The sequence below is a fragment of the Heteronotia binoei genome, chromosome 15, assembly GCF_032191835.1.
Source record: "Heteronotia binoei isolate CCM8104 ecotype False Entrance Well chromosome 15, APGP_CSIRO_Hbin_v1, whole genome shotgun sequence".
Lineage (NCBI taxonomy): Eukaryota > Metazoa > Chordata > Lepidosauria > Squamata > Gekkonidae > Heteronotia > Heteronotia binoei.
Window position 1 is genome coordinate 45,723,265 of NC_083237.1, and position 27,663 is coordinate 45,750,927.

Consider the following 27,663-nt stretch of genomic DNA (forward strand, 5'->3'; position numbering starts at 1 on the left):
CATAGGCTTTTTAGGTTGTCATGAGGAGATTCCCCTCCTATTTTCACAAGCAGAAAAATCAGCTGGATACAGCTGTATGCTTACAACATGCACATCTGCCAGCAGCTTCCTCATAGGGGCTGGTACAGTAGAGAAATGGACTGGAAGGCTTTCTATTCCAATCCACAAGATGGGTATCCTATGCTAGCCAGGTCTTAGTGGGCCACAGGCAGAGAGCAGGCACTCCACAGAAAAGCATCCTTTAGAATAAAAGCACTTGAGCAAGAGAGGTGAGGAAGGTGCTGTATGGAAAGGTAAAGATGCTCAGAGACTCTAGCCAATCTGAGCCAGCAGCCTGACCTTGTGTGCTTCAGCAAAAATTACTCATGAGTAAGAAGGGGAAAAGACACAAACAGTCAAAAACCAGGCAACTGTCCTAGTAATAAAAACATTTACTAGAAGAGCAAGCGAAAACTAAAGGAGAACAGCATGTCACAGGATCCTGACACGACTTCAGGTAATCTCTTATAAATGAGAGGTTAAAACAGATCTACTTTCAGCAAACAAGATTATCCTACCACACTGTCCAAAAAAACAAAAGAAAAGAAATTAAAGAGCTCAACACAGTTTAAAAAATAAAGCAAGATAATTTTTACATTTGCTGCTTCTTTCCAGATGTGTGTGAAAGCCATTTTGGAAAGTGCAGCACATTCTGTTTTCAAACAGGTCCCCGTTGTTAGCATCTCTGCGCACAAGGTTCTTTCTGAAATCGGTCCAAAACTTAACGACAGTCTGAAAAACTTCCTGGATGTGCCCCACCCCCAAATCATGAGAATTTGATACAGAACGCGGAAGGTCTCTCTTCCCCAAGTATGTTTTAATCACGGCGGAGGCAGAGAGATAGGGAACCATAAAAATCTGGAACATTTACAAACCAATCTACACAAGATCTCATGGCCTGCCTTTCCCCATCAATTGCATGGTTAGCAGAGATCCTGTTCCATATGTGTTTATTCAGAGAAGCATAAGCATTAAAACTGGACCATCCCAGGAAGATGGAAGCTAGCAGCTTCTGCTAAGACTTTGCTAAGCAGTTTTTTTGCCACCAAATGCCAGATTCTCTGCTGCCACAAAGAAATAATTTGGATGACAGGAGACTCAAATTGGGTATGAGGGAATGTTGTCATTTTGCCCCTAAAAATAACTCTGTGAAATGCAGGCAATGGGGGGCTCCTGGGCCAAAAGAGGCCCATAAATGAGTGCCACTCAGTTTGTTGTTTGAATTTGCCACATTATTGCCTCAGATAGCTCCAGTCAAACTCCTCCTCTTAGGTAGCTAGGGCAGATACATGTGGTACAAAGGGTAAAAAGATTAGCTGAAATCATGACTTAAGCCATAGCAAGATCTTATGTTTCCCACGCCAGGTATGAGATGGTGTAGATGGGCCTGCTCATATATAAGCCGCCCACCCTGGGGATCATTATTCCACTTACATGTTTGCTGTTTGGGGTAGCTGATGGCACCCAATTCCTGAACATCATTTTCTATTGTGACACCATGCATGTGGCACAACTGCGCACACACAAAACGAGGATGAACACGGCAAGCAGATCCAGGAAAAGCCTGCTAGTGTAAGCAGCTGAGAAAGGTTTAGGGGCACCACGTTGACAATGGTAAAGACAGGGAGGCAGGGTTAGTTTAAGTCCATGCTGATTTGGTGGTGGTGGTGGGGAATCTACCCAGTTCAAGCCTCTTTCTGGATAAAAAGCAAAAAACAAAATGCTCCCAAATGATACTTTTTGTTCTTACTAACCAAGTCCCTCAGGTGGACGGATATTGAAAGGCAGAGCATGGAGAAGTCCCATGAAAGGGGATGCTTTCCTTTTGACCAAAGCACAACACCTACGTGCCATTAAAGTGAAGCTGTCTACAAATGCACCAGCCAAGGTTGGTTGGGGGACGTTCTTGTCCACTGCTTTCCTCCTCAGTGACTGCTTATTGGCAGACCGAGCTGCCTTCAAGAGGCACCTCTTCCACTTGGTGGTGAGCCTGGGGCTTTAGCTGTCCCATCGACTCTTCTTGCGCTTTGGGGGTTCAGGAACAGCAAAACCATCTGTCTTGCTGTTGTCCCTGCTGTTGCCGTCTTTCCTGTTCTCGCTGTTTCTGTTCTCGCTGTTCCTGTTCTCACCATTTCTATTTTCATTGCTGTTCCGGCTGTCCCCATTATTCCGGCTGTCCCCGTGGCGGCTGCTGCTACCGCTTCCACCGCCAGAATGTCGGCTTTCGCTGTGACGATGGCTGTCCCCATGGCGGTTCTCTCCATGGCGATAGCCGTCTCCATGGCGCTGGCTGTCGCTGTGGCGACTGCTGCTGTCTCCATGGCGCTGGCTATCACCATGGCGACTGCTGCCTCGGTTGTCACTGTACCGTTCTCGGCCTCCACCACTACCTTCGCGGGTGCTGTTGCTGGCATTTGCACTGTTGAATCCTTGAATTCCAGGGCCTGGGAAGGGAGGGATGCTGTTTAGATTGCCAGAGCTTATGAAGCCAGAGAGCCCCTTTGCTGCACTCATGGGGTTGTCAGCTTTTGCCAAGTTCTGCTGTGCTGAATTTGTCGGCACCGAGTTCAAGCTCCCAGCGCTGGTCCAGCCACTGGCACCTGCGGAAGAGCTGCCCGTCTTCTGGTTGCTAAAACTGGCGGCCACAAAGTGACTCTTATATTGGGACTAGAGGAAAGAAACAGGAAAACAAAAACGTAACTTCTCCCAAATCCCTGTATAGTTTGTGCCACTTTTTTGTCTTCCCTGCTTCAGGGGCATTAAATTCAAATCAAGATTGGAGACTGGGTGCTGCTGGGTAAGATGCACTTCTGCTCAGTAGGTGTGCCCCACTGCTCAGAGATTCCCTCCCATTAACTGCCATATTTTGTGCTGGGGAGGAACTTCTCCTAGGTCAAACTGGTCAAGACAGAACACTGGCTAATCCATTACTGCCTTCTCCCGTATATGGCTTGGCTTACTTGCTTGAGACACCTGAAGGATATGACTGAACCAAATTCTGCCCCCAAGCTCCTCTGGCATTAATGCACATTTCCCTTCTGTGCTTTGCTTGGAACACATTATTTGGTAGGGCTGACTTCTGATATGCCAATTAAGCAAGCAGTTTTTATCTAGATGCAGAATGGAAGGTGACAGCTCCATCTCCTGGCCAACAAAAAAATTGCTTGCTCAATAACTTGTGCTAGGCCTGAGGAAAATTCAGCCTCCAAGGTGAATGGCTATTCCAAAACAGAGCAAACTCTTGCTAACTTTCCTCCACACAACAATTTATTTTCGTAAATTCATGCTGGGAAGACCAAAACAGAAGGGGAAGTGATGAAGCTCTATCCTCTGACCTTCCAAAAGATAGTAATAATGACAAAGAGTCATCACTTCATCCAGTGGTTCTCTCCAGCTGTGACCCCACACCAATGTGGAGGACCTACAGAGAAGTTCCTTCTGATATTATAGGCAAGACTGATCTATACACAAAGCAGCTGACTTAGTGGAGAAGTGGCAGCAGGAGAGATAGCATAGGGAGAGATTTGTACCAGGATGGCTAAGTTATACCTACCTGAAAGGCTGCCTTCATTGCAGACAGTCTGTCCCCCATTGCTCCCGTTGAAGGTTTATATGCCTCGTAATTGCTCATCACACTGTTACTCCCACGATCCTGCAATTCAAAGATGTTAGCCTTGCTTGTCTACATCCAAAATCACCATTGAATCTAGGGTAGTTACTTTGCTGTACTTACAGAACCATCAGAACCTAGTCCGGGGCGTTCACGGTACCCCAGGCCGCCGCCACCAATGTTGAGTTTCTTGCCCTTCCCTCCTTTGAAACGGGATTTTCGGAACCAAGCATTCTTCGAAAGAAAGAGGACGGCAACATGAGTAAAAGACATAAGTCTGTGAGGCACAAGCATATATTTGTGGCCTGGTTCAGGTCCATTCTAGGCTACAGAATTCAAGCTGGAAGTGTAAAAGATATGCCCCCCAAAAGGTGCATGGTATACAGGAATGAAAAATTCACAATTCTACACTCTGTATTCCCCCACAAAAGCAATAGACAAAAGAGAGATAATTTTATTTTTAACATATAATAGGGAATTGTGGGTTGGATCCAGCCAGCTTTTTCATTCAATTCCCTTCATTTCTAAAACCATCATTCCACATGGCTTTTGTCCATGTAAGTCCCATGATTCTTAGCACAGACTTTTAGGATGACGCAGGGAACACGCTCCTCTTTTTTTTTTTTTTGCATGGCTTGGCTGGATCCAACCTACTGACTGTCCGAGACGGAGTGAAAAACATGACTCCGGGTCTCCTTTAGCAGACTGCTCCTTGGAAAGCATGCTGTTAAAACACCAGCCAAACACAAATTTGAAAATGTGTATCTCCCATCAATTTAAGGTGGCTCACTTTCAGATCCAGAATGCATGTTTCAGGCAAGGGAAAGACGATGGCACTTCTGAATATGTTATTACCTGCATGGCTAAGTCTAAGAGCTCCTTTGAAACATGCTGATTGGCTCCTTCCAAATTCCGAACTAGGTCTCCAGCAAAGTTGCTGTCCTTGGGAGTTAGTAAGGTGTAGGCCACACCCTTCTCTCCTGCTCTGCCTGTGCGACCGATTCGGTGGGTGTGGGTGTCGATGTCGCGGGCCACGTCGTAGTTGATCACAGTCTTGATGGAAGGGATATCCAAACCACGGGCTGGGACACAGAACAGGGAAAACCGTATCTGGGGTCAAGGCTTCACTGCAAGTCTCTGCTCAGCTTGCACTGCCCCTTCTCCCCCCAGGCTCAACTAGGTTTTTTTGTGCCTCCATTTAGGAAAACTTCAGTTGATAGCTGACAGTGACCACTTACCCCAAAAAACTTTCAGTGCAGACTGACTACAGGCCTGTGCTTTTGATTACACCGGTTTGTAACCAATAAGATCTGTTGGCTGGTTGGAACTGCCTTGCTTCCTTCTCCTGTTGAAGCCCACTGAACTGCTCCCACCACCCCATTTTGTTAATGGAGGTTAATGAACCCTCAGGAATAGCCTATGGGGCAAAACAGAAGTCTGTGGAAAATCAGAAGGAACACCATCCCCTTCTCCAAAGACAGAAATGCCCTTGCCATGATCCTAGGCCTAGTGAGGCCTACGGGCTCCAGGGAAGTTTGCGTTGGAGTTGCAAGGAGGCCTACATCTCCCAGGATCCCTTCTGTCCCTCTGATTGGGAAGCAGAGTGTTGGAGGGGAAACTAGCACAGAGAGGTGGGACCTGGGAAGGAAGCAATAAAGGCCCCAGCTAGAAAGGGAAGTTGTGCTCTCTGGAAAGGCTGCAGACAGAGAGAGGGTGGCTTTCTTTGGGAATGTTGAACTGAAAGCAGGTTGCAACAGGAGAGATCCCTCATCCAAAGCGGATGGTGAGTCTTTGACATTAGAAGAAGGGAACGTTTAGATAGTTGTATCAGGGTTTTTATTTTTTTGCATCAACCTTTACTGTTTCTTTATTCACCACTGCACTTAATGTTTTACTACCCACTTGTTACTCTAGAGCACTTATAATAAACTGTTGCTATTGTTAAACTGCCTGGGTCCTCATGTCTCTTTGATCATGGTTAAAAGGTACTTGCTAATAAGGAGGCTGGGGGTGGTGGTTAGGTGCTCTGGGCCCTCCCATACAGACCCTTACCAGAATGGTGGCAGCCAGTAGAACGACCTTCCTGGTCCCTGCTGTGTGACAGCCCTTAAGTCTTTAGAGCTGCTTCGTGGGATACAAACCATTCTTACTCTAAAGAGATGTCTTTTTGGATTGGAAAGATGTTACACTGAGGTCTAAATTATCCCACAAACCTTTAACTTCTGATATTACACCACAAACCTTTAACTTGTGAGAAAGAAACACACCAGGAAAAGTGACAACGCAAGTTTAAAGTAAAGCTGGAGAGAAAACAAAGCACAGGGAGCAGTGGCTGGTTTCGAAATATCACTGTATTTAAACTACTTACAAACTGGGACAGAGGTGAACTATAACTACTAGATAAAACAAAGTGGTTTGACTGCTACAGACTGTCAATCAAAAACAGTCTAGGAAATCTACCTGTGTAAGTTTCAGAGGGGAGCTGGTCTGCAGTAGAACAGCTAGATACGAGTCAAAGAGCACCTCAGAGACTGTCCAGATTTTCAGGCTATGGATTCTGGAGAGGTGAAACTCCCTTGGTCAGATACTAATGAATGCACGTGGTCAGATACTAATGAACTATCTGACCAAGGGGACTTTGGCTCTCGAAAACTCATACCCTGAAAATCTGGCTGGTTTCTATGGCACTCCTGGACTCATACATAACTGTGTAAGGATGTCTAACAAGTTCTAACATTTTCACTTTCTAAGATCATGGGGATGGGGGCTACAATACAGTTGCTAAAACACAGATCCACTCATTATCTACTGAGTGCAAAACTCTCTGTGCTGAATACAGCGCTGGGGGGGGGAGGGGAACTGCTTTTCAGACAACTGCCTCCCAAATCAAAGAACTGCCTCACCAATCCAGAGAAGAAGGCTCCAGGCCTCATGCTCTTAAACTTTAAAAAGAAAGAAAAGAAACATGGGCAAAGGGGAACAGTAGAAAAAGGCAAGGAGGGGCATTCTGAAAACATCAGAATGGAATGCTGGTGCAGTCATGCAGTCTTCCTGGGAGGGAGGCACAGCAACCTCCCATTGGACCATCTAGGTGGTGGCACAGCCCGGAATATCCTTCTCACGTCTGCAGTCCCTAGGTAGTTGCCAGCTCATTTTCTGGCTTGTACTTCTGGCTTCCACTTCAGGGAAGGAAGATAGGTTGGCAGGCAGGTGAAAGCTAGCAAGGTAGGAAAAGGCTCAGGAAAAGGTAGAGAAGTCCAGCATCGGATACAACAACAAAAGGCTCCTCCTGGGCTTTAAAAAAAAACCTTTCACCCCTACCTGCCACATCGGTAGCAACCAGAACTGGGAAGGTGCTCTTCTTGAAATCTGAGATGACCTTGTTCCTTTCGCTCTGGTCCATGTCGCCATGCAGCAGCCCCAAACTGTGCCCTTCTTGCTTGAGGTTATTGGCCAGTTCCTCAGCATTTGCCTTCTTGGTGACAAAAAGGAGGACGCTCCCTGAAGAGGTGAATTCTACGAGGCGGCTGGTCAGCCAATTCCACTTGTTGGGGCCAGAGGAGAGGATCTCCACAATTTGAGTGATATCTTCATTGGCCTGTTTGGATGGGGGAGGGGAGAAATGGGGAAAGATGAAAGCAAGTCAGAAATTAGCAATAAACTGCAACAGGGGGGAATTGCCCACTCAGAAACTCCCTCCAGACTCAACAAAAACATCTTCCAAAAGGGGAACGTGAAATATTACCTCTCCGATGTCTCCTTGCACCACACGAATAGGATCGATCAGAATGTCTCTGGCCAGTTTCTCAATCTTCTTCCGGAAGGTCGCACTGAATAACAAAGCTGTTGAGCCAGGAAAGCAGTGCTTAGTTTAAGGGAGTGTGTGTGTATGATGCTGGAAGTAAGGATGTGATCCCAAAGTAAAGCCTCCAGAAACTGCACGTGTTCAGAGATAGTCTGCTCTCAAACAGGTGTGCCATTGCCAGAGCAAGATGCTGCCAAGCTGCATGTGGCACGGTGCCTAAGGTCAAAACGTGACTTCTCAAACAGCCTCTGCTGTGGCTCAATAACAAAACAAGCAGCAAAGCTGCAGTGTCTGATTACAAAATGAGATTATGAGGTTTGCTCAAGTGGGGACAGAAGGATATACTATATCCTAGATTCCTTCCAATCCAAGCAGGGCAGGATGCTGTGGTGGCGGCTAGCTGGCCCGATCTGTAGGCTGTAAGTATCTGATACGCCATGAATAACTGAGCTACTAGGCACTGTCGGTATCAATAAAATGATACACTGTCATGTATCAATAAAATGAGGACAAAGAGTGGCTAGGAATGCAGAGAAAGACACCATCAAAAGGCAATGCAAGAGAAAGGGGAAATGAAAAGGCAATGGCCTGGGAAATAGTTAGAACTAGAGGACAGAAGTTAGAGAAAGCAGCTGAAATGTATTTAATATCCCAACTATTTCTAAGTACAGAAAAGAGATTCTGAACCCAAATATAAGCCAGCATCTCTTCCCAAAGAAGAGACATCCAGACAGAGGCAGGTGTCTCTCCGGTCTTATAAAAGGCCTACTTAAAATTATTCCACATTAAAGAAGCCCACACTCACTCTGCCTTTCAGGACGCACGTGGCTGGCGACTGAGCGGACTTGGTATTCTAAGGGAAGAGAAGAACAGAGTTCCAGTGAAAGTTCTGTTTGCTCTGACATAGACCGAAAAGTAGCTCTATTGAGATTTCTTTGAACTGAATAAATCAAGCATGGCATAAAGCTGTCCTGTAATACTGTACTTTTACTTCACAAAATGCTGAACCATCTCAGTGTTAATATATTTGACTTTAGACTCAGATTATATATAAAGACAAGATATAAGGCATTCAAATATCTTTTGTACACATTATAAAAGATATGTTAGTGGGAGATTACAAAGCTATAAATTTTAATGGTAGATAGATCTTTGCTCTCTATTTAATTAGTGCCTTGAAATTCAGGGCAAGCCACAGTTACAGAGATCGTCTAGCTTTATCTTTGCTGAGTCAAATCTGGTAGACAAAGCTACCTATCAAGGTGAATCACTATGCCTTTCCTGAACATTAGGAACGGCAGATAATGGACGGGGAGAGCATGCAACTAAGTTGTATCAAGAAGTTTCAGATTTTTCTTCTAAAATTATATTTTAGGAGAATTGGGTTCCACCATGTGGCTATTACAAGGATTACTTTGTACTCCAGAAAAAAAGCCTTTCCTTCCAGTGAGTGATATACCATGCTCTTCCTTAAAAGGCACCTGATAGTGAATTCTGGTAATATGGAACTATATTGAAAGAGATTACTTAATCCCCCCCCTCATTACTAATCCGTTAAAAACAAATCAGGAATCAGTTTGGAGTTGTGTGTGAGCTTGCACACACATGCAATTTCTACCGCTGGCAAGAGGCAGACAGGGCAAGCTGGTACTAGTTTTAGTTTAGTTTTTTCGATTTATATCCCACCCTCCCTGCCAAAGCAGGCTCGGGGCAGCTCACAATACACAACAAATTACAATAAAACAATTAAGTTAAACATTAAGTTAAAACAGTTGTTTTAACTGTTTTAAGTTAGTGGTCTGTCCTGCCGGCCATAGGAAGACAAGATGTAGCTGCAAAGCCGGGGCTCCATGCTAATTCTAAGGCTGCTGCAACTACCATGCTCCATGTTCATCTGAAAGGTGCTAAGCAAATTAGAGAGCACTAGACTCTCAAAAGCATCCTCCTCTTGGCCACAAAATGCCTGCCTGAGCAAGAACGGTATTTTGCAAGGGAGTTGGACTTGAGCTTTGACAGATTACTGAAGTTCCAGAAATTAGGAGCGGCCACCAGAGGCCACCCTTTCATGTGCCCACCCAAGACCATCTGGAGACCAAGGGCATCACTTGCAGCTAACCACAGAGAATGCCACAGAATGTGCCTATTTGTGTTACATTATTCTTGACTTCCCAAACTTTCACTACTCTGCCCGGGGTCAAATAGCTTTCTTTCCCTCTCTAGCCGAGGGCCTTCATTTTGCCCCACCGCTGTCATCTAAAATAGCCGGTACAAGACTGCAATAAATCCTTGCTGAGCGCATAGCTGAGGAAGACAACCTGTCTTTACATTCTTTTACTGATGGGTTTGCCAAGCCATGTTGGGACTCCTGGAGGAAGATGTGAAGCTGGGAACATGGACCAGCCCTGTGGCACATCCATACTGTGGCTACTGTTGCTGCGTCACCTACCAAAACCCATGTCAAACATTCTGTCAGCTTCATCAAACACAAGGTAAGTGACCCTCTGGAGGTTGGTAGCTTTCTTCTTCACGTGATCAATCAGCCGGCCCTGAGTGAAAATATTATGACAGCAGCAAGCTTGTTAGTATCAAATGTCTTAAGCCACATCACAGAAACCTCTAGATCACAGAGCTTAAACAGAAAAAAGAGCAATCCATTATTGTTATTTCTCTTTATGCTTGCTCCTGGGTCTCCTTTCTGAGCAGTAAAATCCTTGGTCTGAGAGTTTTATGATGGGGGGGGGGGGAAAACAGAATTAAGTAACTGAAGGATAAGAAAAATATAAATTTATAGGCCCAATAATACTGTTAGTTAAATTAAAAATTAATAATAACATACAAAAATATAATATACAAAAATATATGCATTTATTATACAGTATATTAAAAACAGATATTGGCTCTCACAATAGCCTCAATTATAATTGATAATATACAATGACATCCAGAGATGACAAATACTGACCCTGATTAGATGCATTTCAGCTCAACTGGCCTTCCACGGTGGCCGAACTTATTAGAGAGCTTCCTTCCCTCAAACCCCATATGGCAGCAAGAAATACTCACTGGGGTGCAGACAACGATTTCTGCTCCTTCTTGCAGAGCCTTTGCTTGCTCCCACATGCTCCCTCCGCCGTATACCGCTACGGAGCGCAGGTTGTAGGCTTTCCCAAAGCGCTTGCATTCAGCATGGATCTAAAAGGAAGAAACGTTCACAGAACATCAATATGAGGGTAATGAAGAAAGCAGAGAGAAGGGACTGCAAAATGTGTACATCTTCCCCAGTGATTTAGATACATGGACAAGCAGGGTCAATGGGCTGGGTCCTGCGATCTTCCCCAATAACAGTGGCATTTTCCTCCAACCCAGGGAGCCTCCTGCTGCAGCAAGATGAAACACTTCTAGTGGCAGAAGGCTCGCCAGTGTCAGAAGAACCACCACTGGCAGAGCAGAATACAGGATCCAACCCACTGTCTGCAAACTTTCTGGTTTTAAGTGGCCCTTCAAGTGACTGAGTTCTGCTTGGCTTCTTCCTTTCCATACCTACCTATCTGTTGCTTTTGGCACCCACTGCTCAGTAAACACCATTCCTATTTAGGCCACAGCAGGTCCCTCTCCTTGTTAGCCATCTGTTCTGACACTTTCTATGGCTCTCATCTTCACAAAAGTAGTGGAACTGATGTTTCCCCTCCTCCACCCTGTGCAGATTTTCAGCATTATGTGGAGAGCATATCAAAATGAAATCGGACTGTGACAGGGGATGGAAAGGCAGCTCATGGGAAAAACAAGCACTCTGGCAGAGGCAACCAATCCTACATCTGCAGCTGCAGTGTCTGCAGCCTGTCTTTACAAAATTGAGCCCAATACACGTGAATAGTTAATGGAAGAGGCAATTGCAGAAGCATCGCTCCGCATTTGTGCCATCTTTCCCAATACACTTTGGCCTCAACACTGGTCTCTTGAGATCTGAAAGGGGACACAACAAGTACTCTGAGTTCACCTGTGTTGATAAATTCCATTATAAAGTCTTTGACCAGTCGAGGGGACCTGACAGTGCTGCAAGGGCTAGCTCACCACTCATGCTGAGAGGCTTTCTTGGAGTGTAAATAATCTTTGGAGGCTTTCTGTTCTCCTTCTGGGTGGTTGAGCTATGTTTGAGCCTGCAGGCACCTTTGGACTTCTGACAGTATGGTGGGCGTAGCCACAAAATGGCAGCCACAGGAGCTAGAGCCAGCAACAAAGTGGCTGCCCCAGCTTACCTTCAACTACACAGTGAAGATCCCTGACCTATGGTGGCAGTCTTAAAAAAAAAAATCTGCAAAGCCAATCAAATTGCTAATGGGCAACAAGACACTTTGGTGAGCAAAAACCCCATCTGGCCCTGACTACTTTCTAAAAAACACTTGGTGGGCACCAGGAAAGGTGTTGGCAGGCACTGCTACGGGGACCCCTGACTGATGCCATATAGCATTATCTTACATGTAAAACGTTACTGGATAGGTTTTACATGAAATAGTAGCTGGAGGTCCTATAGGAGTTTTCATGTAATGTTACCAACTCAAGTGGCCAACCTAAATGACAAGGACCACCCATAGCAGAATCCATTAGGATGTCTATCCCATTCCCAGTCATTTGCCTTTCAACAAGCTCTAAATATGTATCTACCTGCTGGCACAGCTCTCTGGTTGGACACACAATCACTGCGATGGGACCATCTCCTGGTTCCAGCTCTTTCTGGTCCATGATATGAATCAACATGGGCCAAATGAAGGCTGCTGTCTTCCCACTGCCGGTCTTTGCTATGCCAATCATGTCTCTGCCACTCAGTGCTACTGGAACACCCTAAAAAGTGAGGGGGGGGCCCAAAAAAAGTTAAACCACCTGCACATATTTTAAACTCATCAACTTTCCAAAATGCAATAAGCAACACTGAGCATGGGGAATGATTTCCAAACATTCAGCCCATAATAACATCCGCATAGCATCTTTCTACCAAAGACCTGTATTTAAATATAAAATATTTGTCTACACCATTTGGTAACAGTCTCAGAAGAAGTTACCATTTGTGGTGTTCCTGCTACCAAATACCCAGGAAACTGAATTTACAACTGGCAAGATGATCAAAGGTCTATACCACTCCTGAGACAAAATGACTATCCGAAGACACAAACTGCATTAGGCCTTCATATCAAAGTTTACAGGGAAGAGATTCAATTGGTATGAAATTGTGGTGCAGGGATAGTAGTGTTTTTTTTTTTAAAGACAGATTGTTTGGAGTTTCTCTGTATATTACATTGTTAAGCTACGAACACAAGAGCAACAGTGTTGGATCAATGGTCCATCAAGTCCAACACCTTGGTAAACCCAGTAGTCAACTAGCTGCCATTGGAAGGCCTAAGAGCGGGTCAGAGAGGCAAAAATCACTTGCTGTTATTGTCCCTGAGCATGGGTATTCAGAGGATTGCACAAAGCTTCTGCTTAGACACTGTAGCTAATGGTTATTAATAAACTTCTCTGAATTTGCCTAATCCCTTTTAATGCTAGCTAAACTTGTGGTCAAAAGAGCCCCATGGCGCAGAGTGGTAAAGCTGCAGTACTGCAGTTGGAGCCCTCTGCTCATGATCTGAGTTCGATTCCAGCGGAAGCTGGTTCAGGTAGCCAGCTCCAGGTTGACTCATCCTTCCATCCTTCTGAGGTCGGTAAAATGAGTACTCAGCTTGCTGGGGGGAAAGTGTAGATGACTGGAGAAGGCAATGGCAAACCATCCCATAAAAAGTCTGCCATGAAAACGCTGTAAAAGCAACATCACCCCAGAGTCAAAAACGACTGGTGCTTGCACAGGGGACTACCTTTACCTTTTAAAAACTTGTGGCCATTGCTTCATTCTATGGCCATGAGTTACACAGGTAGATAACTTTATGAACATACTTTAAGAACATGCTTTCTTGCCTTTTGTGAACCTTTCTTGACTTCTTGAAACTACTGCCCAACAATGTCATCAAGATGAGCTCCAGTATTACAGAAGAGGAAGAAAGATCTTTATAGCTATTTTCTCCAAACCATGCATAAATTCAGAAGCCTCCATCGCATCCACATTCGGTTGTCTTTCCCCCCCTAAATTAAAAAGCCCTCCAACTCCTTAACTTTTCCAGACGGGGATGGTCTTCCAATCTATCAGTGAGTATACTCAGTGGCTTGGGGGCTACACATGGCTTTCTGACACGCCACCTGCGGCTCTTCTGAGTACTGTTCCCCAATGTTGCATCCACCCCATGCTTTAAGAAAGCGGGCAAGGCCCTTGTCAGTGGGGCTCGTGGTTCTACAAATGTGGCTCTCTGTGAGCACCACTGCCTTTGATCATCAGTGTTAAAGCAGTCTTTACAAGAAGCATACTGTTTCCAAAGACTGTATTTATATATTTAATTTATACTTCACTTTCGTCCATAGCGAAGACTCATCAAGTGGCTTACAATATTCTCCCCTTTATCCATCTTATATTCACAACAACCCTGTAGGTTGGCTAACCTAAGACTGCGGGACCGGCCCAAGGACACCCAGCAAGCATCCATGGCAGAGAAGGAATTCAAACCTGGATCTCTCAGATCCTAGCCAGTCAATCTTAGCTTTTGTACTGTATCATCCGCAGTTTAATTTGGCATTATTTAGATGAGATAAAATTATTTGCATGAAGGGCAAAACAATGATCACCTTTACTTTCTAAACCTATTGGCCTGTCAGAAGATATATGAAAGTCCTCCCCCACCAGAAAAATTGGAAATTTTGGGGAGTACGGAAAAAAACTTCTATGAAATATTTTCTCTTTCAGAAATGGGTGAAATGCTTTTAAAGACAAGGTCATGTTGTAGTCATTTAGAACTCTTAAATCCAAAGAACATTTATGCACCTAGAAGGTTCTTCATAAAAGGAGCACACAGGACTTTCAATATTTCTCAACTGTGGCAGGCCTTCTGTTGCTCTTTTGAGCTGACTCTTCCCTTGTGATTAACCTTTTTCACCTCTCTCTCAAACCACTGTGGCACATATACTCAGACTGGGTAAAAAGTGGCTTATTGCCTTACTTTGTGGGAGGATAAAGAAAAAGATCAAAAGAAGGTAGGGCAGAAACTGAACCAAAGCCACAAGGGAAATCTGTGACAGTTTCATTACTCAAGTGCTGCACAGATTACTGAGCCTCTGTGTGACATTTTCCTGACCAAATAATATATTTAATGTTATTTATCAGACAGCTTGTGCTTTTTGCTTAACTCCTGTTTTTTTCCTATTTTTCAGATAGCAAAAATTAAGGTATATGTGCTAAGGCAGCACTGGATGCATCAGCTGACATTTTTGTCTCAGGCACTGGGCGTTCTTAATTTTGCTTACATAAAACTAAGGCACTTATAACTTTTATATAAAATATAACAAATATTGTAACCTCATATGCCAATTAAGGCATAAGATGATACCTTTTATCTTGTTAAAGCAGTAAAATTAGTTTAGGTTTGGCAGGGCAGTAGTTAGTACATATATTTCCACAAAATTTCCTGTTTGGGGGGGGGGGGGACTTAGAAAAACAAAACCCACAGGAAATTTTACATCTCTGCCTGTTAACCAAGGAACAAACTGTCAGCATCACTATGTTGGGAGGTATGCCATCTACTCCTCAAAAAGAATGAGAGGCTGCAGTTTACATTTTGGGATTTCTGTTTTACTGCCCTACGGAGCTGTGCAGAACCCACCTGGCACTGGATAGGAGTAGGCTGAGTGTATTCAGATTTCCTGATCTGATGCATGAGTTGCTCGTCGAAACCAAAATGAGCAAAACTGCTTCCTGGCCTTGGCGGAGCAGCTCCAGAGACCTATGAAGAATCATATCAATTATGAACAAAGGCTTGAACACTTTGTTTCTTTGGGAAGAAATGATTATTTGACATATCTGCAAGATGTTGTGGAACCTGTGAGGGGAAAAATGGGAGTCAAAGATAATGCACCCCTACCCAATATTGTCTCAGGCATTGAATCCATATAACAGGTTTCTCCCCTCCCAACTACAGATTCACCATTCCTATACTGAATACGGTGCATTTCTACTCAAGTGTCCAGCAGTGACAGATCCATCTCCAAAGCACAATGAGCATCCATGAAATGAGAAACCTTTTTTTGGGACAGAAGAGACATCACTCAAGCAGTTCTTGCAGCATGCAGGTCTAGAGCGGGCCAGAGATGCTCAGCAACAGAGCTGCGTCAAATGGGATCAGTATCAAAGAAAGGGTTGGAGGTTTTTTTCCCCATGGGCAAGTCAAAGGCTAGATGGGGTAAAGACAGGAAGTATCTGCTTAGAAGCTGAAGAAACCATAAGAGGCTAGTGAAGAAAATGGCTTCATGGTCTTGGGAAAGCAGCTCACAGTGGAGGAAAACAAAAGAATAAGAGAGAACAAAGAAGAGCTGGTTTTTATATCCCGCTTTTCTTTACCTTAAGGAGTCTCAAGGCAGCTTACAATCTCCTTCCCCTCTACTCCCCACAACAGGCACCTTGTGGGGTCTAACAGAATTCTGGAAGAACTGCGACTGGCCCAAGATCACCCAGCAGGTTTCATGGGAAGGAGTTGGGAATAAAACCCTGTCCCCCAGATTAGGATACGCCACTCTTAACTATTACATATGAACCCCAGAGAGCACTGAGGTCAGTCGGGAAAAATCTAATGAGCATCCCTGGGCCGAAGGAGATTAAATATCAGAATACTAGAGCACGGGCATTTTCAATCGCGGCCCCTACCCTATGGAACCGACTCCCCGAGGAGGTGCGGGCCCTGCGGAACCTTGATCAGTTCCGCAGGGCCTGCAAGACCGCCCTTTTTAAACTTGCATACTTGGACTGCTAAGAAGATCGGTAATTAAGGATCCGCCAATGCGAGTTGAAGATCTATACCGCTGAATAACTGTACTTATTGGATTGGTTTAATGTTATTAAGTTTAATGTTTTAATGTTTTATATTGTTAAATCTAAAGGCTTTTATCTGCTATTGTATGTTTTTATAAAATGTTGTTAGCCGCCCTGAGCCTGCCGAGGTGGGGAGGGCGGGATATAAATAAAATTTATTATTATTATTATTATTACATCACACTGGCTCATTAGGATCATTAGCTCCGCTCGTTTGCTTTTGTAAACATAAGGCACTGCATGGCACAGGCGGAGGAGCATCTTGCCAGCTCAAAGGTGCTGAACATAAATCTGAGGTAGTTTTGAGGGCAAACAGTTGACAAAACCCAAACCGAACTTACATTTATGCAGTATATGTGTTCATTGCCACTGTGCTTTCTTCCATATTTTCTTCCTGAACAGACACCCCCTCTCCATCAAGCCATGTTCTCCTCCAGCCTCTTCCCTTTATAAACTGAAAGCTTTTCTTCCACAAAACAGAAAGCCCGTTCCAGCTTTCTTCTCAATGCTTGAGGTGCTTCAGAAGAGGCCCAGGAAGCATGACCTGTTGTCTGCAAGCAACACCCACAAAGAAGTAACTGCAGGACAATCCTTAGGATCTCCCAACTGTTATGGATCCTCACAGCATTTTGTGACTGGCCCCACCCCTCATTGCAGCCACCATGAGATTGGCCCTGCCCCCATGGCAGCCGTTTTGTAGCAGTGCTGGCCAGCTTTTTGGAGGTTGGAAACTCCTGCTCCAGGGTCAGTTCAACGATTTTCTTAGTATTCTTTTCTTTGCAGCTAGTTGCTTTCTTTATGCGCCACCCTTTTGAAATGGTCTGCTCAAGGCTATGCTCTACATACTGTCCTTTAGGAAAGCCTGTAAAACATTATTGTTTTTAAAGGTGTTGCATTCCACTGACTGGCTGGACTATTTTTGTATAACAGAAGTATGATGGGATGAATCTTAATGTTGTCTGTTTGGTTATAGATTACTGGGTTTTGTTTTTTTAAAACAATACTGTAACTCAACGAACACTCAAGGCACCTAACAAGGATTCCCCCACCCCTAACAAGCACTCTGGACAGGAATCATGTTACTACCGCGTCTAATAATCAAACAAGGTTCTGTAAAAGAGAGAGTGAAATAGAAGTTTGTGTGTATTAAGCTGACAGAGAACACATTTTTCCACAATGCACTCAAGTTCCTGCAAAGGTGATAGGGAAAAAAAGGAGTTGGCAACAGAAAGTCAAAAGGGGGCAGTAAGGCACAATCAGTTCCACCCACCAATGAATTCGTGTTTTCAATTTACAGAGAATTTTGCTGTGCTGTAAATTTAAGCGAGCTGCTTCAGTCCTTTCTCCTCAGCTATGCCTCATGGACATTCAGCAGATTAAACAGTACCTGACAAAATCCTCCAAGTTAGGATTAATGTTTATCAAGTGAGCAGTGTGGTGTGTTTGAAATCCTCACTGTCAAGCTCCCCAAACGGCAGATTTACATTCAGCCTCAAAACATATTCCAGTTTAACCATAACACTCTAGGTGAGTAGCTTCTGACAGCTAAAGCACACTTTGAATTAAAATCAATGCATACTTTATGTGTCAAATCCACAGTTGCCACTAAGGCACTTATAGCTCCATCTATACCTTACCCGAAGGTTTAGCTTATGGCGAAGCTCAACCACTTGCTGTGGAGTGAGGCTGGTGATTTCCTCATGCTCATCATAGAAGTTCTTCTCAAAGGGCGGGTATTCAATCTGCCGGCCAAACAAAGTTAGTCAGGTTAAAAATTGCTTTCAAAATCCAAGCCCTTCCTCAAATTATGGCAAAGGAATTAAGTATACAAAGAAATATTTTTAACACTGTGCCATCAATGATTTCCTCTCTTAGTTATATCTTGTAAGATAAAATGAAAAATCTGTTAAAATACTAAGCCCTCTGTCAGTAATCTGATTCAACATGGTCTATCTTTGTATTTTGAGTGTTCTTTTTTGTAATCTTTTTTGATGTTTTGTAAATTAGAAGGGTTATGTTTTTTGTCTATTTGTCTTGAGCGGTGCTTTTTCTTTTTCTTTGAAAAATTAATAAAAAGCATTAAAAATGCTTGCTGACTTCAACTGAGTGGCTCTAACATGACGGAATGATCATGAACATTTCTGCTCTTGCAACAGTTGTTGGCGTGAAGCTTCTGTGAAAGAACTGAATGACCAACTGGGCTGCGAGCAGCCACAACATAAATCTTCTGCATACATTTGTTTGGGCCTCTTGCTTTCCAACCTTTGATGCTCTGTGTGATGGATAAAACTCCCTCACCTCTGAATGATCAATTGGTGGAAGAGGATCGATTATTTTTTTGGAAGGAGCAATTGGATTTCCATCACTATCGTACTCCAGGTTGTCCTCCTCTTCTTCTGGGACCACGCCAGCATTGGGGTTTTCTGCCATGTAACGGAAGTAAGCCTCCTGCAGCAAAACACAGCGGTATAACTGCATACAAGAAGTTTTTGCTTAACCACTAGACACATTTAGATTGTTACTTATTTTTATCACTTACCTACTTAACGGAGAAGAAACAGGTTACCTATGACTTTCAACTTTAATAGCACTCTTTCACTAATAACAGTGTAATAATTTAGGAGACCTGAATGAAAGATTTGTACACTTCTTGCTATATCTGGCTCAAACAGCAAATTAGAATTTCAGGGCATCCCAAATGTTAAGGCAGTATTTAAACAAAAATGTTTCCACCAATGTTGAGAGACACTGCCTTTTTGTTCTGAGAAGTGCTGAGAGGAGGCCTGCTCAGATGTTACTACCACTACCCTGGAAACCCTTTCTACCAATCCCCAGTATCAGTGAAATGAGCAACACAGAGAAAAAGATACTCTGCACATGCCCCAATGTATTCTCTTTACTTGACATTAAGCCTCCTCAGACCTTAATGCAAGTCTGTAAACAGCTCTTTGCTCAGCTATTTGGCAACTTAATTGCTTCTAGGTTAGATTTTCTGAAATGGGAAGAGAGCTGCATTTTTTTCAGATAGTCAATGGGCCATGAATGACTAGCACAGATATGTGTGGGCATGCAGAACAATAATTTCTGTGAACCAATTTGCTCCACCCATCTTTTTGTCTTCTCCTAACAGCTATCATTTATCATTTGTTTGTGCGTATTAGGCTGACAGACAACCAGTCTTAATTCCTATATCCTTAGACTACAGCACATTATACAAATGGGTTTCTTTCCCCTTCTTCTAAACCTAAAGGTGAATTTGATTAAGGAACCAGATATTCTTATAAAATCCTTCTTTACACAGGGAGTGATTAAAAAGTGGAATTTGCTGCCAGAAGATGTAGTGATGGCCATAAGAATAAGCAGCCTTAAAAGGGAGTTAAGTAAGATTCATGAAGGATAATTCTATTAGTGGCTATCAGCCATGGTGACTGAGGGGAATCTCCACAGAGGCATTGAACTTCTGAATCCCAAAGCCAGGAAGCAACATCAGGGCCTCTATGCTGTTGTTAGCCCTCCAGAGGAACTGATTGGCCACTATGCGACACCGGATGCTGGACTAGATGGACCACTGCTCTGATCCAGTAGGTCTCTTCATATGTTCTTATGCAATCTGTGTGCAAGCAATGGTAAGAAGTGCCAAAGCTAACTGTTCCAATCACATCTCAGTGCTAATATGATTTGGGCTGTGAAACTCAAAATCTCATATATTCCGATGCCACCTTATATTGCTCCAATGAAATTTATCACTCTAGTTGCTTTTCCTCAAGTCCAGGAAAGAGTTACTCAGAAACAAAATCCTCTGAAATGGAAGGACATAAGCTTCCATAAACAATTCCATGAAGCAACACTAATGGAAAGCTATTGGACTTTGAACAAGCCTGGAATTTTCCTCTGAAATCCTGGAAGCGTCTGTTCTACTAGCTACTTAAGGAGATGGAAATATCTACTTTAGGTAACAGGACCATTCAAACACAACTTTCTGAATTATGTGCTCCTTCAAAGATTTTTGGAAATCATTTTAATTTATTACCATCAAAAGGGAATAGTCCATATTCTTAAACTTGAAGGGAAAACAATAATGAGTACTTTCCCTTCTAGTCAATTTCATTTTAGAGTTTCACTGAGGAAAAACCACCTCTCGCCTAACAGATTCTAAAAAAAGACCCATCTGCATTGATTCCCCCATTTGTAAACTGACTGAAATGCCAGAAGCAAATTTAAAAACTGACATTCTTCTTTTTGTAACACCAGAACAGCGCAACAGTCTAATAATCAAACAAAGTTTTGTAAAAGAGAGAGTGAAATCGAGGTTTGTGTGTATTAAGCTGACAGACAACACATTTTCCACAATGCACTCAAGTTCCTGCAAAGGTGATAGGGAAAAAAAGTTGGCAACAGAAAGTCAAAGGGGGGCAGTAAGGCACAATCAGCTCCACCCACCAATGAATTCGTGTTTTCAATCTACAGAGAATTTTGTTGCGCTGTAAATTTAAGTGAGCTGCTTGTCCTTTCTCCTCAGCTATGCTTCATGGACATTCAGCAGATTAAACAGTACCTGAAATCCTCCAAGCTAGGATTAATGTTTATCAAGTGAGCAGTGTGGTGTGCTTGAAATCCTCACTGTCAAGATCCCCAAACGGCAGATTTACATTCAGCCTCAAAACATATTCCAATTTAACCATAACACTCTAGGTGAGTAGCTTCTGACAGCTAAAGCACACTTTGAATTAAAATCAATGCATACTTTATACTTATGGCTTCAAGAACTTATTTTTAGAATTGTAATGAACAATAAGGATCTGTCCACAAAGGCCTTCATCCTGTGCTGTCATTGTTCTGAGCATACCAGCAGACTGGAGATTACAACAGGGTCTCACGTAAAGATACGGTGGGCAACCTCCACTGAAGTCTGTGGATCATTCTGCTATGCCTTTGATCCAGAAGTGTCTGAATGTTCCCATTGCACTTGATACAAAGGATGGAAAACCTCATTTCCCTCCCCTGACCAGATCAGAAAGAGCCAAGGAAACAGCAGTGGCTCGTGCAAAATGGGAACTACTTGGGTAGAGTGTCTGGAATTTGAATCACAAATATTCCTTTATGTAGATGTAGATAAAGCTATTGGTCACGAAGCACAAGCTCATAGGTTGTTCAGCTATCTTTTATATGATCCAGTGCACTTGGACGGACATACACACACATGATATCCCCACACCGAGCAATACAACTGGGCACCCTTTCAAGTGACTCCAAACTATTTCAAAGAACATTAAGAAATTAATGCTTGCAGGTATCTGGAGATTGTTTCATAATAGATAGAAAGATTGCATAGGAAACTCACTTGGTCATCTTCTTCTTCAATATCATCGCGTATACCCCTGGAAAAACAAGCAGAGAAACAAAACTTCCCTGCAAATGTTCCACATACCCAGCTCCACACATTCAACCTAACCAGTATCAATATGACTCCACATCAACAACATTCAGCAGCAACAAAGAGATATCTACATTAATTCCAACCCACCAGGACTTGCCAAATTATGAGTGGCCATCTTGAATGAATTTGTTTCACATCTACCACACGTGAGAGATAAGCTGTCTGCAGAATCTTAAGCGGATCAGGGCCCTCTTGCTATAAGGCACAGCCATTCATATACCACCCTCCCACAAATCAACCTTCAGGATTCAGATCACAGCCTTTAAAGAGGTTCAAAAGGGCCTGATGATCTCGGCATGGCAGAAACCTTCAAATAATATCCCTTGGGAAACAATATAGAATAATTCCATGCACTTGTCCATGTCTTTGATTTTGATTTGGCTGCAATGTATGAAAAAAACTTACTTTGTATTTTTCCTTTCTTTGTCTTTATCTTCCAGCCTCTTCATGTCTCTAGCAGCCTGATCCTAAGGGGCCACAAAAGAAACACATCACAGGATCCAAAATGTTTTTTTACAATGAAAGTTATCGAGCTACATGCAAAAGAATGCTGCAGCAGGAAGAGCTGAGAGCCAAGTTGCCAAGAGATTACTTCTGTGGTCAACAAGACTACAGGTTCCATGAACAGCTAGCCTATTCCTTCCATATCACTTGAAGCATTCAGCAGTGCACTCATCCATCTAAATACAAAAACTCAGTTCAGTGGCAGTTCTAGACTGAGCCTTCACCCTGTTTATTGAAAATTGTGGATAACACCACTCCATCCCTCCAGTTTAATTATATGCATAAGGCCTTCTTGCGGTGGTGTCTCAACTGTTCCAACTCCCGATTGAGGGAGCCTTCTGGTTGTGTTCCTGACATTTCTGCCTCACTTTTTTGTTTAATGGGAACATCCTGATTTTTTTAGATTTACTAAATTGATGTAACCTAGAATTAATGGCAGATTTTTTAAAAAATGTTTATATTTAAGGATAATCTCTTCAGGCCTACTGACTTTAAAACTGTACTCCTCAGGAGCAATCACTAGTGAATCATGAAAGCATCCATTCACTGCGCTCAACAAGAAATGGTAGCTCACCTCGACTTCAGCCATGAATGCCTCCAAGGGGTCATCCTCACTGTCTGAGTCAGGTGCTTTGGAATGGAATTGCTGCCGAGTGGGAGAGTTCTCGGCAGGGATGTATGGCAAGTCAACATTATTGGAATCTTCCTCCTCATCCTCAAAATACCTGCAAATTGAGACATACAAAGAACCAAGTCAGCATATTCCAAGCTTACTAAAGGAAAAAAGTGTGCCATGTAGCTGTCATATCCGAATCCAGAGCTTCTTCTGATACATTAATTAATTATAGGCCCAATCACAAGATATTTCTTTTTTAAAGAAACTGTGCTGGGGCTGTGAGACCATGCATGGTCCTCTCACTCTCATACACACTTTAAACTCATGCTGGGAAAATACCAGGTAAACCTAAAAGTTCCAACAAGGCATTCCAAGAATCAATAGTCAGTAAGTGTGGCAGGCCCAAGGACTTCTGATTTGATGTGAAGGGCTTGCTTCCTTCAACAGTCAGGAGACCTTGGGGGGGGGGGGGGCAGGGAGAGGAAATCTTCTGCTGGAAGTGAGAAGTGACAAACCTTGGGCCCTGTCAACCACACAAACTGAAAACAGCCCAGAAAACTAACCAAGAAACAAAAAACTCTAGCTTAACTTGCAAAAACAAGTAAGTAAATCTAACAAGCTATGAATAAAAAGTGGGCAGCTTACGCATTCTCCTCATCAAAGTTTGCCCGTTTGGATCCAATCTTGTAAAAAGAAGGTAGCTGAGGTGGTGGTGACTTCCCGAATCCAGCCGCAGAACCAGTGGCTCCAAAAGCACTATGGGACTGTTGAGAGAGTTTTGGCTCTTCCTTCTTTCCAGACGATATTGAGAAGCCACCAAAACCAAAACCCCTTTTGGTACCAGGGCCACCTTTGTTCCAGTTCATGGCGTCAGCCTGATAAGGATGAAAAGGTGTGCTAGCTGTAAAACCTCTCCCTTATTTCAGAGCTAGCTGAAAGCATCCAAGAAAACAACAAAACTTCACAGTTAACTACCATGGAACTAAGACATGTGAGTCTGATCTAGAAAAATTAATAGCCAATCTTCTTTTAAAAATCTCATTTGAAATTTAAATTAAGGTGAGTACAAGGAACTATAGTATACAAAGGTCTCCTAAAAAGTGTTAACGATGATCATTTGCATGATATTATTGTGAAAGGTCAGTTAACCACATAACAAAGAGAATCTGAACCTGATAATTTACAATTCATATTAACGCTGTAACCCTTCTCTCCAGTTCATAGTTAGCCCTTATGTCTACTCTCACATCTAGGACTTTCAAAGCTCTGCAGAGTGTGTACTCGACTTTCTAGCGTACCATTTTTTTTCAGTGGAGGGTTTGATAGTGTTGATTGTGGAAATAATTCATGTGCTGAGATTGTAATAATAAAGTTCTCCCAAGATGAACAGAAAACAGTCTGAAGGAGAGAAGAAAGTATCCTGTGTCTTGCACGGTATGAAAACAAGGAACAGCAGCTCTACCGGAAGGCAGAAGGGGATGAAGACAAGCAGCAAGACACCTTGATGTGTAAATAAACATGAGATGATTACATAATAATTTTACCTTGTGCATACTGCCAGTTACTTACAAATGCTACTATTACTCATTTGTCTTCAAACTTTAAACACAAGTCACCATAATTTGCAATCAAATAGTAATTGTACATTTTGTGTTTGTACCCCACCCTCTTACCACAGAAATAAGAACACAATACAAGCTACTCAGCTGCACTGGCTAGAGAACCTGATTTTTAAAATTATATTTGGGCTTTTCTTTGGCCTCTAGTTTGACTCGCTTGTTTGAGTCACTTGAAGTTGTTGCACAATGCATCTCTATTATGCTAGCACTTTGTAGTTTGGACTCCACAAACTAATCTCTAGGTTGTGGCTGAGCAGAAATGTATGTAGCTTAGATGGATTCTTGGTGTTTTCCAGCTCCAGAATTCTATGAATATCATCTTCTGTAAACAATCTCCATTTTACAAATTCAGCCAGTGCAGTTCAGCAAAGAAAAACAACCCCTCAGACCTGCTTCTGACAGACCTGTGTTCAGTTCCTACCTCCACCACAGACAGAAAGAAGTCAAGGCACATCCTCAAACTAACTTGCTCACACTGCCATCTTCACCTGTTCACCGGTAATCAGCCATCCATCTTGGTGAGTTAAGGTAATAACAGAAATACTAGCACACCATAACAAATGATTTGGTGACAGGATGGAAGCCATGGTCCCCTTTCCTATTCAAGCAGGCTTTAGACTACACCATCTACACAAAGATGTCTTACAGCACCTTTTGAGACAAACAGATTAGTTTATACAGAATTATTCCAATCTAAACCGACTGTGGACTTTGACTGGAATAACTAAATCTGCATAGCACTGCAACCCCTCCCCCTAACAGCAAGGCATCTGTGTTGCAGCAAAATTAAACAGAAATTCATGCCACCTTAAACACTATTTTTAAAGTCCAGCAAGCAGGGCTGCCAATCCCAAGGTGGGGGCAAGGATCGCCTGGTTTGAAGGTCCTCCCCCCGCCTCAGGGTCATCAGAAAGCGGGGAGTGGAAAATGTCTGTTAGGCACTCCATTATTCCCTATGGAGACCAATTCCCATAGGGCATAATGGAGAATTGCTCCGTGGGTATCTGGGCTGGGGGGGCTGTTTTTTTAGGCAGAGGCACCACATTTTCAGTATAGTATCCAGTGCCTCTCCTCAAAAGACCATCCAAGTTTCAAAAGGACTGGACCAGAAGGTCCAATTCTATGAGACCTCAAAAAAGGTGACCCATCCTTCATTATTTCCAGTGAAGAGGAGGCACCTAAAAGGTGTGCGGTCCCTTTAAATGTGATGGCCAGAACTCCCTTTGGAGTTAAGTTATGCTTGTCACAACCCTGCTCCTGACTCCACCCCCAAAGTCCCCAGATATTTCTTAAATTGGACCTGGCAATTCTATCAGCAAGCCCTGTTCTAAAGTCAGTGTTCACTTGGGTCAGATGCTTGAAGCTCACCTACACTGAGTGAGTGCTGTGTACATGTAAAATACCGTCAAGTCACAACCATCTTATGGTGAACCCCTAGACAAGAGACTAACAGAGTTGGTTTCCCATTGTCTGTCTCTGTGTAGCACCTCTGGCCTTCCTTGGTGGCCTCCCATACAAGTACTAACCAGGACTGACCCTTAGCTTCCAAGATTTGATGAAAGCAGGCTAGCCTGGGCCATCAAGGCCAGGTTTCACTGCACAGAAATGTCTATAAACTAACCTACATACAATATATAATAGACTGATTGACAGACATTTTCACATGTTACTGTTTTATTGCTTTCTTATACTTGTGCTACCCAGATCAAAGGTTTGCTCACTGTGTTAATTTTACTATTCTATCATTGGATCTTAAATTTGTACCATTTTGCATTCTAAACCACTGCCTAACAACTATGTGTAGCTCTGCTCACTGTACCTAATTCCTTGTCTGATTAAGTGTGCTTGGAGCACACGAAAACACATTCTGAATAAAACTTTGTTGGTCTTAAAGATACACTTGACTCCTACTTTGTTCTACTGCTTCAGACCAACATGGCTGCCCACTTGGATCAATCTACATCTGACACAAGGACAGGTGAGAGGAATTATGGTGAGCTGTGCGGAAGCGGGCCCTACCCTCACAAAAGGCTTCTGCCCTGCATAAGGGTGCCATTCTCTGCACATTTACTTAGGGGAACAAGTTCTGCTGAGCTCAACAACGTAAGCATGCGGAAGGATGAGCCTATATAGTTGTTTGTCCTTTAAAGCAGGGGTCCCCAACCCCTGGGCTATGGACTGGTACCGATCCGTGGCCTGTTAGCAACTAGGCTGTGAGATGTATAATTATTTCATTATATATTACAATGTAGTAATAATAATAATAATGACACTGGATTTATATCCTGCCCTCCACTCTGAATTTCAGAGTGGCTCACAATCTCCTTTATCTTCCTCCTCCACAACAGACACCCTGTGAGGTGAGTGAGGCTGAGAGGGCTCTCACAGCAGCTGCCCTTTCAAGCTGCCCTCTGTCAGAGCTATGGCTAACCCAAGGCCATTCCAGCAGCTGCAAGTGGAGAAGTGGGAAATCAAACCCGGTTCTTCCAGATAAGAGTCCGCACACTTAACCACTACACCAAAATAAAGTTGTCTTCCAGAAACCGGTCCCTGGTGCCAAAAAGGTTGGGGACCGCTGCTTTAAGGCCCCTCGCGGCTCTTGTTGTGTGTTGGCTGCGAAAGGCGGAGGTGGTCACACCTCCGCAAATACATCGCCCCCTATCCGCCAGCCCTGCCCAGGCGAGTCACAGATAGAGCCCAGAATGCAGTCAAGCTCCCCCAAAGAAAAGACCTCCCCAGCCAATGGAAGAACTAATCCAAAGGAGGAGCCACGGGCCCTCTAGGCCGCAGCCCCGCCCCCTCTTTAGCCTTCCTCAGCCACCCCGAGGGCCAACCGCGCGGCCTTTCCCCTTCGGCCCCTCTCTTCCTTCTTCACTTACCCACCGCCTCCTCAGACCTAAACGGGGTTGTGGGGCTTTTCCCCGCCCCGCTCCCCACACAGACGGTTACTACGGAGAAGAAACGGGAGACGGCGTCGAAGCAATGGCGATCGGCGACGTCGTGACGTCACCACGCATGTCGGGGGCGACGAAATGGCTCGGCGAGCGTCGCATCATAGAGACGGAAAGGCTAGTCCGCGCGCCCTCTCTTGACAT

General features: G+C 43.7%; 1 protein-coding gene across 2 annotated transcripts; it reads right to left on the bottom strand.

The window, feature by feature from the left end:
- Positions 1 to 413: 413 nt before the first annotated feature.
- DDX42 (DEAD-box helicase 42) lies at positions 414 to 27,563 on the bottom strand. 2 transcript variants are annotated; one of them, XM_060256586.1, is made up of 18 exons: positions 27,448 to 27,563; positions 23,595 to 23,824; positions 22,908 to 23,058; positions 22,235 to 22,296; positions 21,734 to 21,770; positions 18,691 to 18,840; positions 18,030 to 18,134; positions 15,191 to 15,310; positions 12,117 to 12,293; positions 10,518 to 10,646; positions 9,901 to 10,000; positions 8,260 to 8,307; positions 7,395 to 7,492; positions 6,971 to 7,247; positions 4,505 to 4,731; positions 3,773 to 3,883; positions 3,593 to 3,691; positions 414 to 2,706 (listed from the first exon to the last, which is right to left on the bottom strand). In XM_060256586.1, exons 2-18 carry the CDS (start codon positions 23,813 to 23,815, stop codon positions 2,038 to 2,040), a joined length of 2,781 nt encoding a protein of 926 aa, XP_060112569.1. In that variant the 5' UTR covers positions 23,816 to 23,824; positions 27,448 to 27,563; the 3' UTR covers positions 414 to 2,037. The 2 variants fall into 2 exon arrangements, with proteins under 2 accessions (XP_060112569.1, XP_060112571.1); XM_060256588.1 differs by lacking the exons at positions 21,734 to 21,770; positions 23,595 to 23,824; positions 27,448 to 27,563.
- Positions 27,564 to 27,663: the final 100 nt, after the last annotated feature.

Excerpts from the sequence above, each read along its gene's own strand:
- DDX42 (XM_060256586.1), bottom strand. The coding sequence starts at position 23,815 with ATGAACTGGAACAAAGGTGGCCCTGGTACCAAAAGGGGTTTTGGTTTT. Across the intron at positions 10,647-12,116 it reads CCAGAGAGCTGTGCCAGCAG|ATCCATGCTGAATGCAAGCG; the intron begins GTAGATACATAT and ends TCTTCCTTTTAG. Across the intron at positions 2,707-3,592 it reads CAATGAAGGCAGCCTTTCAG|TCCCAATATAAGAGTCACTT; the intron begins GTAGGTATAACT and ends TCTTTCCTCTAG.